This window comes from Tachyglossus aculeatus, chromosome 2 (assembly GCF_015852505.1).
Source record: "Tachyglossus aculeatus isolate mTacAcu1 chromosome 2, mTacAcu1.pri, whole genome shotgun sequence".
Lineage (NCBI taxonomy): Eukaryota > Metazoa > Chordata > Mammalia > Monotremata > Tachyglossidae > Tachyglossus > Tachyglossus aculeatus.
In genome coordinates, this window is record NC_052067.1 from 68,784,868 (window position 1) to 68,798,391 (window position 13,524).

The 13,524-nt window shown below is 44.9% G+C and overlaps 1 protein-coding gene across 2 annotated transcripts in view; it reads left to right on the forward strand.

Moving 5' to 3' along the window:
* Window positions 1-8,623, forward strand: part of KATNA1 (katanin catalytic subunit A1) — a 35,758-nt gene extending 27,135 nt beyond the window's left edge. For both annotated transcript variants that reach the window (XM_038741729.1, XM_038741725.1), the window contains exons 9-12: window positions 1,549-1,675; window positions 3,322-3,456; window positions 5,875-6,001; window positions 8,248-8,623. In XM_038741729.1, the coding sequence (XP_038597657.1) occupies window positions 1,549-1,675; window positions 3,322-3,456; window positions 5,875-6,001; window positions 8,248-8,446 (588 nt within the window). In that variant the 3' untranslated portion in view covers window positions 8,447-8,623. The remainder of the gene's footprint in view (window positions 1-1,548; window positions 1,676-3,321; window positions 3,457-5,874; window positions 6,002-8,247) is intronic.
* The last annotated feature ends 4,901 nt before the right edge of the window (window positions 8,624-13,524 follow it).

The following is a 13,524-nucleotide window of genomic DNA, read 5'->3' on the forward strand; positions in this document are numbered from 1 at the left end:
GTTTGCATGCAGCCACCTTAATCTTATTATAGAGTTTAGTAATTAAGAAGATAGGTTACTTCTTTTTAGTTACCAAATAATCCTTAAATTTCTGTGCTCTGCCTTCATGATGTTTAGTAAATAATAACAATAATGATGGCATTTATTAAGCACTTACTATGTGCAAAGAACTGTTCTAAGAGCCGGGGAGGTTACAAGGTGATAAGGTTGTCCCACGGGAGGCTCACAGTCTTAATCCCCATTTTACAGATGAGGCAACTGAGGCACGGAGAAGTGAAGTGACTTGCCCAAAGTCACACAGCTGACAATTGGCAGAGCTGGGATTTGAACCCATGACCTCTGACTCCAAAGCCCGTGTTATTTCCACTGAGCCGCGCTGCTCAGTGAATGAGAAAATGTAATTCTATCATCTTGTTGGTAACCATTCATTCATTCATTCATTTTATTTATTGAGTGCTTACTGTGTGCAGAGAACTGTACTAAGCACTTGCAGAGTACAATTCAGCAACAAATAGAGACAATCCCTGCCCACAATGGGTGTATCCACCTTTTCTTGCATAAAATTTAACTTAAAATTTTATTTAAAAAAAACTTCTCTAGGGATTAGAAATTACAATTTTCTTGCATAAAATTTAACTTAAAATTTTATTTAAAAAAAACAAAACACTTTTCTGGGGATTAGGTTTCTTTATTTAAAAGACCATAGGTAGATTTAATAAGTGCTCAAAGTAAGAGTTAGTAAAATTAATCCTGGCATGGAGTAAGGGGAAGGCCTGGATCAGCGGCCCATCTAACACCGTATTCTGTCGTCAACGGGAACAACAAAGGATACTCAGAGCAACAGTGTGGTTACTGTCCTTGATATCCAGCCTCAAAGTTTAGGATGAACCATCTAACATTACTAACATTTTTAAAAATGAGTAACCCTTACAGGAATTAGAGTTCATTTTCCACATTCTTATAATATCTATTTCCCTCATAACAGTCTTGTTTTAAATTATCATTTTTATGGCCTCCGTTGAGCGCTTTCTATGTGTCCAGCGCTGTTCTAAGCACTTCTAATTTGCTTTCTAATCCTCATCGTGGACCACTTCAACGTATTTATTTTCTGCCTTCACAGTTTCCCAGAGCAACACTCCATCTGCTTGACCACCTATCGTGTGGAGGTTTTCCTTTCGTCTGTCTTGAACTTAACCCTTTTAGGCTCAGGACCATTAATTTTCCTGGTGTTGGGAGATTGAAAGGAGAATTTTGGAGAACAAGTCCGTGTGCACTCTAATATATAGCCCATGTGAGATGCGGTCCGGTACCACCAACCCCCGTTGACACCTTCACGGCGAGGCCCCGTCGTATTTGTATCTACCTTTACATTTAATACTTTTCACATGAGGTTAACTACACTGTCCCTCCTATGGAGGTGGCGGGGAGCGAATGGGTTGATTCTGTAAGAGGGAACAGGAAGAGTGGGGTTTCTTTCCCCACGGCAGCTTTAAAATGTCAGTGTCCTGCTGTTCTGGTTGATCTTTTTTTTTTTTCCCTCCCCTTTAGGCTCGATTTTATTCACCAACCACTATATTCATTGACGAGATCGATTCCATTTGTAGTCGCAGAGGAACGTCTGAGGAGCATGAGGCGAGTCGAAGGGTGAAAGCCGAACTGCTAGTTCAAATGGATGGTAAGTGAGCTTTTTCTAACAAACCGGTGCCCGCTTCAGATCTCAGATTAGTCCATTTTTTGCTGAGGTGCCTGAGAGACAGAGCACACTATGCCACTGAGGGATACATTAATAATAATAATAATAATAATAATAATAATGGCATTTATTAAACGCTTACTATGTGCAAAGCCCTGTTCCAAGCGCTGGGGAGGTTACAGTGTGATCAGGTTGTCCCACGGGGGGCTCCCAGTCTTCATCCCCATTTTACAGACGAGGCAACTGAGGCACAGAGAAGTTAAGCGACTGGCCCAAAGTCGCACAGCTGACAGGTGGCGGAGCGGGGATTTGAACCCATGACCTCTGACTCCAAAGCCCGGGCTCTTTCCACTGAGCCACGCAGCTTCTCCATTGTGGTGATTGGGTGTGATCTCACTTATCGAAGCACTTAGAGTCTGTAGGAAAAGTGGAGCATCTTGCATCGTTTAAGGTCCCCAAAAAAGTACTTATTATTTTCACCCAGTCATCCACCTGGCCTAATTCCCAGTCTCTTAAAACAGTAGGAAAAATAAAGTCAATATTTGTGTATTAACCCTAAATCAGTGGCTCGGCACATCACCTCATTGCCGGAGTTAAGCTTACTCCATAAATACGGTATGCTTTTGTTTAAGATATTTAGTGGTGAAGCTCAATTTTTGCCTGGTTATAAAGTTTCAATCTACAGACTTAGCCACCCTCCCTGCAAAAGAGATGTGCTCTTTCTGGTTGTGATTAGGTTTTAGCTGGACAACCAAATCGTAAGATATTTAAGGCATTCTTGTGATTTGCAGCCCAAAATTTAGGGTCATTTACTAAACAGGAACAGTATTAGTTTCAAATGAAGGCTGCTATATGATATTTTCAGATGTTCCCGAATATAATTTAGCTTATTCTTTAAAACCAACTTTCAGATGGAGACTGTTTAGCCAAGGAGAAAATTCCCTTGCGTTTTTATTCACACACTTTCTCTCCGGCAGTTTCTGTCTCTAACCATCGCTACCCCATAGCTTTTGTTTGACTTGTTTGTTGGTAGTATTGGTACGGACTCTAGAGTTTAAGCTCATTGCGGGTAGGGAATGTGTCAGTTTATTGTATTCTACCCTCCCAAGTGCTTAGTACAGTGCTCTGCACAGGGTAAGTGCTCAATAATTACAATAGAACGAAAATACGAATGAATGAATTATATATATGCCTGTGATTTATTTCTGTTAATGTCTCTCTCGCCGCTTCTAGACTGTAAGCTTGTTTTGGACAGGGAATGTCTGTTTCCTATTGTACTGTACTCTCCCAAGCGCTTAGTACAGTGCTCTGCACACAGTAAATGCTCAGAAAGTACGACTGAATTAGTTTGAGGCACTTTGAATAAGCCGTGGTAAGGATTGTCTTTTTCTCTCAGGAGTGTGGGTTCTTCGCCTTTTAAGAAGGCTGACTGCAATAGTAGCAGTGCCGTATCTTGTCATCTTCACATTAACAGTAATAACAATAATAATTATGGCATTTAAGTCCTCATTATGTGCCAAGCAATCAATAAACCAATCAATCGTATTTATTGAGCGCTTACTGTGGATACAAGATAAGCTTAAACTTTATGTGAGATTCATATATTGGCCTTGTTATCCTTTTCCTAGGTGTTGGAGGTGCTGCTGAAAATGATGATCCTTCCAAAATGGTTATGGTTCTTGCAGCTACTAATTTTCCCTGGGATATAGATGAGGCCTTAAGACGACGTTTAGAAAAAAGAATTTATATTCCACTCCCATCAGGTATCTTCATTCAAATCCTGTACAGAAGCCCTGTCTGCTGTGATTTTTCCCAGGTTTTGAAACTGAAATTCAGGATTAGTCAGTTGGCCTTTTTATGTGGAGAACGGGCATCGTTGATCACACCAGGATAATAATAATAAGCGCTCACTGTGTGCCAAGCACTGTTCTAAGCGCTGAGGTAAAGTCACAAGTCAATCCGGCTGGAGACGGTCCCTGTCCCACATGAGGCTCACACTCTTAATCCCCATTCTGCAGATGAGGGAACCGAGGCACAGAGAAGTGAAGTGACTTGCCCAGGGTCACCCAGCAGGCACGGGGCAGAGCCGGGATCAGAACCCAGGTCCTTCTGACTCCCAGCCCGTGCTCTAGAACAGTGCTTTGCACACAGTAAGCGCTTAACAAATGCCAATTATTATTAATTATTATTATTATCCACTAAGCCACGCTGCTTCCCTAGTGCGGATACCAGTGGAGGCCGAAAGAGTCAGCTGCCCAACCTTACACTCTGCAGCCCCGGGTTGCCGTGTGACTACAATGGCGTTAATCTAACGCACAGTCTAGCAATCAATCAATCAATCAATCAATCGTATTTATTGAGCGCTTACTATGTGCAGAGCACTGTACTATCCCGCCTCGATTACTGCGTCGGCCTCTTCGCTCACCTCCCCGCCTCCTGCATTCCCAGTCGGGTCTGTACTCCACTCCTACTGCCTGGATCACTTTCCTACAAAACCAATCAGTCTTCCCACTCCTCAAGAACTTCCAGCTGGTGTCCATCCCCCTCCACATCCAACAGAAACTCCTCACCTTTGGCGTTATAGTACTCAATCACCTTGCTCCCCCCACCTCACCTCTCTGATTTCCGACTCCGACCCAGCCCACGTGCTCTCTTCTTCTAATCAATCAATCAGTCGTATTTATTGAGCGCTTACTGTGTGCAGAGCACTGTACTAAGCGCTTGGGAAGTACAAGTTGGCAACATCTAGAGACAGTCCCTACCCAACAGTGGGCTCTCTTCTAATGCCACCCTACTACATGCACCTCCTTCTAATCATCAGCATCAATCGTATTTATTGAGCGCTTACTATGTGCAGGGCACTGTACTAAGCGCTTGGGAAGTACAAATTGGCAACATATAGAGACGGTCCCTACCCAACAGCGGGCTCACAGTCTAAAAGGGGGAGACAGAGAACAAAACCAAACATACTAACAAAATAAAATAAATAGAATAGATATGTACTAATCTATCTTGCTGCTCACCCCTCACCCATGTCCTGCCTATGTCCTGGAATTCCCTTCCCCTTCAATTCGGCAATCATTCTCCCCACCTTCAAAGACTTATTAAAATTCCATCTCTTCCTAAGAGACTTCCCCAACTGTTCCCTCATTTGCTCGTCTCCCAGTCTTTTCTCTATCACCCTTGCACTTGGATTTGCACCTTTTATTCACCCCACCCTCAGCATTCATTTCACTCAATCGCATTTATTGAGCGGTTACTGTGTGCACACAGTAAGCGCTCAATAAATATGATTGATTGGGTGCAGAGCACGGTACTAAGCACTTGGTAAGTACAAATCGTCGACTGATAGAGACGGTCCCTACCCAACAGCGGGCTCACAGTCTAGAAGGGGGAGACAGACAGCAGAACAAAACAAGTAGACAGGCGTCAATACCATCAGAATAAATAGAATTATAGCTGTATTCAATCAAGCAATCAATCAATCGCATTTATTGAGCGCTTACTGTGTGCAGAGCACTGTACTAAGCGCTTGGGAAGTACAAGTTGGCAACATATAGAGACAGTCCCTACCCAACAGTGGGCTCACAGTCTACATCATTAATAAAATAGAGTAATAAGTAGCGTGGCTCAGTGGAAAGAGCCCGGGCTTTGGAGTCAGAGGTCATGGGTTCAAATCCCGGCCCCGCCAACCGTCAGCTGGGTGACTTTGGGCAAGTCACTTCACTTCTCTGGGCCTCAGTTCCCTCATCTGTAAAATGGGGATTGAAACCGTGAGCCCCCCGTGGGACAACCTGATCACCTTGTAACCTCCCCAGTGCTTAGAACAGCTTTGCACGTAGTAAGCGCTTAACAAATGCCATTATTAATTAATTAAATAAAATAGAGAAACACGTAGAAATATATACAAGTGCTGTGGGGAAGGGGACCCTGTTATATCGTACTCTCCCGAGCACTTAGTTCAGTGCTCTGCACAGAGTAAGCACTCAATAAATGATTGATTGATGAAGTCTCCCATCAGGAATGACATATGAATCTGACTTGTATTTGTATTTTTTTTTTTTTAGAGACCACGGGAACTAGTCCTGGTGGGTGAAAGGGCACAGCTTAGGAAGATAGAGGATCAGGAGGGTGACGTGGACTAGGTTCAAGCTTTTTCTTTGTTTTGGACCTATTTCTAGCAAAGGGCAGAGAGGAACTCCTGCGAATAAGCCTGCGTGAACTGGAACTAGCCGATGATGTCGACCTCGCGAGTATTGCAGAAAACATGGAAGGTTATTCTGGGGCAGACATCACCAACGTTTGCAGGTATGTCAAAGGAAAAGTTTGAAAGTAGTGGTTTTTGGAGGGATGTGGGGTATTTTTGTTCGTTTTTTAACGTCTCATTACTCCCAGGACACTCACTCAAGTGTGATGGCTTATGCGGAGCCCTTTGCACTTTCTTGCTTGGTTCCCTGTGGTCAACGGCACGTGGGACAACCTGATGACCTTGTATCTTCTCCAGCACTTAGAACAGTGCTTGGCACATAGTAAGTGCTTAAATACCCCCCCAAAAAACCCAGCATGTATTGAGAGTCCTATTTTCCCCCATTCATGGTGGCAATAATAATAATAATTATGGTATTTAAGTGCTTACTATGCGCCAAGCACTGTTCTAAGCACAGGGTAGATACAGGGTAATGAGGTTGTCCCACGTGGGGCCTCACGTGAAATCCCCATTTTACAGATGAGGTACCTGAGGCTCAGAGAGGTGAAGTGGCTTGCCCGACAAGTGGCGGAGCCGGGATTAGAACCCGTGTCCCCTTACTCCCGAGCCCGGGCTCTCTCCATTAAGCCACGCTGAAGACTCTCGCGCTGACTGTGTAGACGGCTACAGCCCCCCTACCTCCTCTCCCTGTTTCAGTGCCTCCGTTTCCTATCTCACCGTCCTCGATTCTCCCTCTTTTGTAGGCTCACTGTGGCTTTCCTTTATGACTGCCTCTGTAGAGATAGTTCAGGACTTGGAATGTGCCACGCCCTGGGAGAGAGATCGTACGCAGTCCCTGTCCCACAGGGGGGCTTCCAGTCTAAGGACAGAGGGAGAACGGGTATTTAATCCTAGTTTTACAGACGAGGAAACAGAGACGCAGGGAGGTTGGGACTTGCCCCAGGCCACCAAGCAAACAAGAGGCAGAGAATCAGAACACAGGTTTCCTCTCCCCCTCGTCCCCCTCTCCATCCCCCCCATCTCACCTCCTTCCCTTCCCCACAGCACCTGTATATATGTTTGTACATATTTATTACTCTATTTATTTTACCTGTACATATCTATTCTATTTATTTTATTTTGTTAGTATGTTTGGTTTTGTTCCCTGTCTCCCCCTTTTAGACTGTGAGCCCACTGCTGGCTAGGGACTGTCTCTAGATGTTACCAACTGGTACTTCCCAAGCGCTTAGTCCAGTGCTCTGCACACAGTAAGCGCTCAATAAATACGATTGATGATGATGATGATGATGATTTCCAGGCCTGTACTCTTTCCACTAGAGCTACCAATGTCTGTCTGCCTCTTTAGACCGTAAGCGTGGCGCGGGCAGGGAACGTTTCTGCTAATTCTGTGGTGGTGTGCTCTCCCAAGCGCTCAGTACAGCGCTCTGCACAGTCAGCGCTCAATAAATACAATTGATTGATAGAGCATGCTACTTCTCCCTGCTTCTCTGCCTGCCATTCCCCTTCCCTCTGACTCCTTTCAGTAAGTACCGCGCTTAATATATTACGCAGCAAAGCGTCGGGTAAAATTTTTGCAAGCTCCAAATTTGCAGTGTAAATGGTTTTACTGGGCCCGGATGGCGAATGGCTTTGCAGAGAGTAAGTTGCTTGGGAGCGCTCTCGGCTACCACAGCTGAAACAGTCAATAATAATAATAATAATAATAATAATAATAATAATAATAATGATGGCATTTATTAAGCGCTTACTATGTGCAAAGCACTGTTCTAAGCGCCGGGGAGGTTACAAGGTGATCAGGTTGTCCCACGCCGGGCTCACAGTCTGAATCCCCATTTTACAGATGAGGGAACTGAGGCCCAGAGAAGTGAAGTGACTTGCCCAAAGTCACACAGCCGCGTGGCTCAGTGGAAAGAGCCCGGGCTTTGGAGTCAGAGGTCATGGGTTCGAATCCCGGCTCCGCCACATGTCTGCTGTGTGACCTTGGGCAACTTAACTTCCCTTACTTAACTGTCACTTAACTTCCCTGAGCCTCAGTTCCCTCATCTGTAAAATGGGGATTAAGACTGTGAGCCCCACGTGGGACAACTCAATCACCTTGTATCCCCCCCAGCGCTTAGAACAGTGCTCTGCACATAGTAAGCGCTTAACAAGTGCCATCATTATTATTATTTGGCAGAGCCAGGAATCGAACCCATGACCTCTGATTCCAAGGCCCGTGCTCTTCCCACTGAGCCATGCTGCTTCTCTCGGGTTTATTGTGTCCCAGTTGCGCGGCTTAGCCAGAGCCGTGCTTGCTCGCGTCAACCTGGGACTCATTTTCCCCCTAACTGCCGTATTTCCAATGCAGGGATGCATCCCTGATGGCCATGAGGAGACGGATCGAAGGGCTGACACCCGAAGAAATCCGGAACCTTTCCAGAGACGAGATGCACATGCCCACCACCATGGAGGATTTCGGCATGGCCTTAAAAAAGGTTTCCAAGTCCGTATCGGCCGCAGACATTGAGAGATACGAGAAATGGATAGTCGAATTTGGATCGTGCTAAATTCTTTTCCCACTAAACCTAATCTTGAGAAACCTGCCTTAAGTCTTAATTCGTTTCACTCTGTAACGAAAGCCAGTGTTTCACTGCGCCACGCGCCCTATTTTTTTAAGCTTTTATAATGACAGAAATGAAAAGAGAACAACATGATTCCGAATAAAAGTGATTTTTTAAGCTGCAGGCAGACTTGACTCGGATTCCTTGAAGTATGGCGAGTGTTGGAACGAGGGCCAGAGAGGGAGGCGCGAACCATCTCGGCTCGAGCCGCGCGTCTGCTCAGCGAGGTTAGGGATCGGTCCCGGCTCACGGGGTGCCACACGGTGCCAATCAATCAATCAATCGTATTTATCGAGCGCTTACTGTGTGCAGAGCACTGGACTAAGCGCTTGGGAAGTCCAAGTTGGCAACATCTAGAGACGGTCCCTACCCAACAGCGGGCTCACAGTCGAAAAGGGGGAGACAGAGAACAAAACCAAACACACTAACAAAATCAAATAAATAGAATAGATATGTACAAGTAAAATAAATAGAGTAATAAATATGTACAAACATATATACATGCCACTGAGGGATATGTTAATAACAGGGCAACCACGAGGAATGCCCAGGGCCGTCTGTCCGCCCGCCCACGGTGAATCTCAAGAATAAGGGAGGAAGGGAGGAACCTTTTTCTAAGCTGTACCAGTTTCACATACAATCAATCAATCAATCAATCAATTATCTACATGTAACAGTAAAGGGAGGAGGGCTCCGGGCACACGATGGCCCTGGGAAATATGCCCCCAGCCCTCATGTTTGGGTTTGTGTAACCACCACCCCCTTTGTGAGATGAGGACGGCATTCCTGAAGTTCATTCACTCAGTCGTACTTCGTAAGCACCTACTGGGTGCAAAGGCACTGTACTAAGCGCTTGGAAGAGTGCAGTAAGAGCAGCACATTCATTCAATCGTATTTATTGAGCGCTTACTGTGTGCAGAGCACTGTACTACGCACTCGGGAAGTACAAGTCGGCAGCGTATAGAGACGGTCCCTACCCAACAGCGGGCGCACAGTCTAGAAACAGTCGTGCCCACGCCGAGTTCAGAGTCAAGAGGGGGAGATGGACATACTCACAGTAAATACTGGTGGCTGGAAAACCAGGAATGCCATGGAGAAACATTTTATCGCCTGGAAGATGGAGGCTAAATATTGATAGAATTGAAGATGATGTTCTTAAAAATCATAGAGGTAGTTGAGCAGTCCCTGAGGGTCTCTTCCCACCCCTTCAGTGTCTTTCTTTTCTATAGCATTTGTCTGGACACTTTTATATGACAAATCAAGAATATATGATATATCTTTTACCATATTCTACTTTTCTTTTGTGACTTCACAATTCTTGGTGTCCTCAGTGCCCACTACCAACCTCACCTTCAGAGAACAAAAAGGATGCACCCTTTACCCCTTGCATCGTTCCGGCTGAGGTTCACCGTGCTCAGGATCCTCTCAGAGTTAATCGCCTGTCATTCTACCTCTCTTTGCAACTTTTTTTTAAGGATCTGTCCCTCATCTGGATTTTGGTTTCCAGCCTAGAGAGATTCCTAGTATAAGGAATTCGAGTCTTCCTTTTTTCCAGAAAGCCCCACGTCATGAGCCAGTGGCAGAGTGGACCCATTAAGGCTGCAGGACTGTACTCACCTAGGCAACATGTCACTTGTATATATTTTTTAAAACAAATTCCACTGTTATGCCAGGCCTTTAAAAACAGTATAATAAATGAAAAGAGCTGTAAGAGTATGTCTGAGTGAGAGCTTGATTTAGTGATGAATACTTGGTGCAGACAACTAGTTCTAGTACACCAGCAGAGGGTTGACTATCCAATTTGACTAATTAGAGCCCTTTCATGGTTTTTTTTATGGAATGACTTTTCAAAGACAGCGTAATATTTTGCCACATCCTAGAAACACTTGAAGTATAAAGTGACTGACGGAAGGGCTGTTTGTTTACACAAACCCTGATATGGAAGTGCTTGAGGTATGAAGAGGAAGACCTATGCTCTTTGTTTTAAAACTGAGAATAAAATCATCATCGATCGTATTTATTGAGCGCTTACTATGTGCAGAGCACTGCACTAAGCGCTTGGGAAGTTCAAACTGGCAACATCTAGAGACAGTCCCTACCCGACAGTGGGCTCACAGTCTAAAAGGGGGAGACAGAGAACAAAACCAAACGTACTAACAAAATAAAATAGATATGTACAAGTAAAATAAATAAATAAAAATGTTTGTGGACTCAAGCGTCTTAAGTTTCGAGGCACCTAAAGCGCATTGGTCAGAAGAAATTACTCTTATAAATTTTCTTTTCTCATCCTAAAAATCAGCTAAAAACACACTCATTGCATTTGACTTCTAGACTGTGAGCCTGTTGTTGGGTAGGGACCGTCTCTGTATGTTGCCAACTTGTACTTCCCAAGTGCTTAGTACAGGGCTCTGCACACAGTAAGCGCTCAATAAATACGATCTGATTGATTGATTGATTAGTAATACGTTATGGCTGTCCTGCACCTGCTGCAGGGACGCGATAGGCCTTCCTCCCAGGTACATCGAGGGACAGAATCGAGGGGCCCACGGTTTCATATCGTTCACCATTGACCCCTCCAGCATCAGCGACCTCGTGGGTTTTCAGAGTCAAGGGGTCCACAGCTCTCGGGTTGGCGCCGGGCGATCCGTGGTGTGTTCGATCAGGCCCTAGGTTGGTTTTTCTCCCGCACTGTCCCCCTCACAGACGTTCAGCCCATTCCCCTTAGCCTGAACTTCAGCTCCCCCCCTGCGCTTAGAACAGTGATTGGCACATTGTAAGTGCTTAATAAATACCATTATTATTTATTATTATTATTATTATTATTACCTTGCATTCCCCCCCCAGCGATAAGAACTGTGCTTGGCACATAGTAGGCACTTAACAAATACCACCATCTTCATTATTATTATTTTATTATTATTATTACTATGACCTTGCATCCTCCCCAGCGCTTAGAACAGTGCTTGGCACATAGCGCTTAACAAATGCCATCATTATTGTTATTATTGTTATTACTACTTTGCATCCCCCAGCGCTTAGAACAGTGCTTGGCACACAGTAAGCGCTTAATAAATGCTATTATCATTATCCATCCCCATTTGACAGATGAGGGAACTGAGGCCCAGAGAAGTGAAGTGACTTGCCCAAGGTCACACAGCAGACAATTGGTGGAGCTGGGATTAGAACCCATGACCTCTGACTCCCAAGCTCGGGCTCTTTCCGCTGAGCCATGCTGCATTATTATTATTATTATTATTAGTATTATTATTATTATTACCTTGCATCCCCCAGCGCTTAGAACAGTGCTTGGCACATAGTAAGTGCTTAAGAAGTACCACCACCATCATCATCATCATCATTATAATTATTATTATTACCTTGCATCCCCCCAGCGCTTAGAACAGTGCTTGGAACATAGTAAGTGCTTAACAAATACCATTATTATTATTATTATTATTATTATTACCTTGCATCCCCCCAGCGCTTAGAACAGTGCTTGGCACATAGTGCTTAAGAAGTACCACCATCATCATCATCATTATTATTATTATTACCTTGCATCCCCCCAGCGCTTAGAACAGTGCTTGGCACATAGTAAGTGCTTAACAACGACCACCACCATCATCATCATCATCATCATTATTATTATTATTTTTAAATTGCATCCCCCCAGCGCTTAGAACAGTGCTTGGCAAATAGTAAGTGCTTAGCAACTACCATCATCATCATCATTATTATCATTTTTAAATTGCATCCCCCCAGCGCTTAGAACAGTGCTTGGCACATAGTAAGTGCTTAACAAATACCATCATCATCATCATCATTATTATTATTATTATTTTTACCTTGCATCCCCCCAGTGCTTAGAACAGTGCTTGGCACATAGTAAGTGCTTAACAAACACCATCATCATCATTATTATTATTATTATTATTACCTTGCATCCCCCATTATTTTTACCTTGCATCCCCCCAGCGCTTAGTACAGTGCTTGGCACATAGTAAGTGCTTAAGAAGTACCATCATCATCATCATCATCATTATTATTATTATTATTATTACCTTGCATCCCCCCAGCGCTTAGAACAGTGCTTGGAACATAATAAGTGCTTAAGAAATACCATCATCATTATTATTATTATTATTATTATTATTACCTTGCATCCCCCCAGCGCTCAGAACAGTGCTTGGCACATAGTAAGTGCTTAAGAAGTACCATCATCATCATTATTATTATTATTATTACCTTGCATCCCCCCAGTGCTTAGAACAGTGCTTGGCACATAGTAAGTGCTTAACAAATACCATCATCATCATCATTATTATTGTTATTATTACCTTGCATCCCCCCCAGCGCTTAGAACAGTGCTTGGCACATAGTAAGTGCTTAACGAATACCATCATCATCATCATTATTATTATTATTATTTTTACCTTGCATTCCCCCAGCGCTTAGAACAGTGCTTGGCACATAGTAAGCGCTTAACAAATACCATCATCATCATTATTATTATTTTTACCTTGCATCCCCCCAGCGATTAGAGCAGTGCTTGGCACATAGTAAGCGCTTAATAAATACCATCATCATCATCACTGTTATTATTGTGGTTGTTATATTATAGTATCAGGAAAGAGAGAAAGTGAGGGCTGCAGTCCCGGGGAGCCCCGCTAGGCGGTGGCCGTCCGCCGCGCCTCTTCTGGGCAGGCGCGGCGCTGCCGGTCACGTGGGGTTCGGGTGGGCGGGGGCAGAGGGGGGCGATGTGCGCAGGCGTGGCGAGGGGGAGGGAGGCCGGCGGGCGGTTTGCGCATGCGCGGCAAGAGGTGGGGGAGGGGGAGGCCGTGGGGCGGTGTGCGCAGGCGCGTCAAGAGGCGGGAGGGGGGAGGCCGGGGGCCGGTGTGCGCAGGCGCCGAGGGAGTGGCCGGCGGGTGGTGTGCGCAGGCGCGGCAGGGGGGCGGCCGGGGGACGGTGTGCGCAGGCGCAGCTAGGGTGGCCGAAGGGTGGTGTGCGCAGGCGCGCCGAGAGAG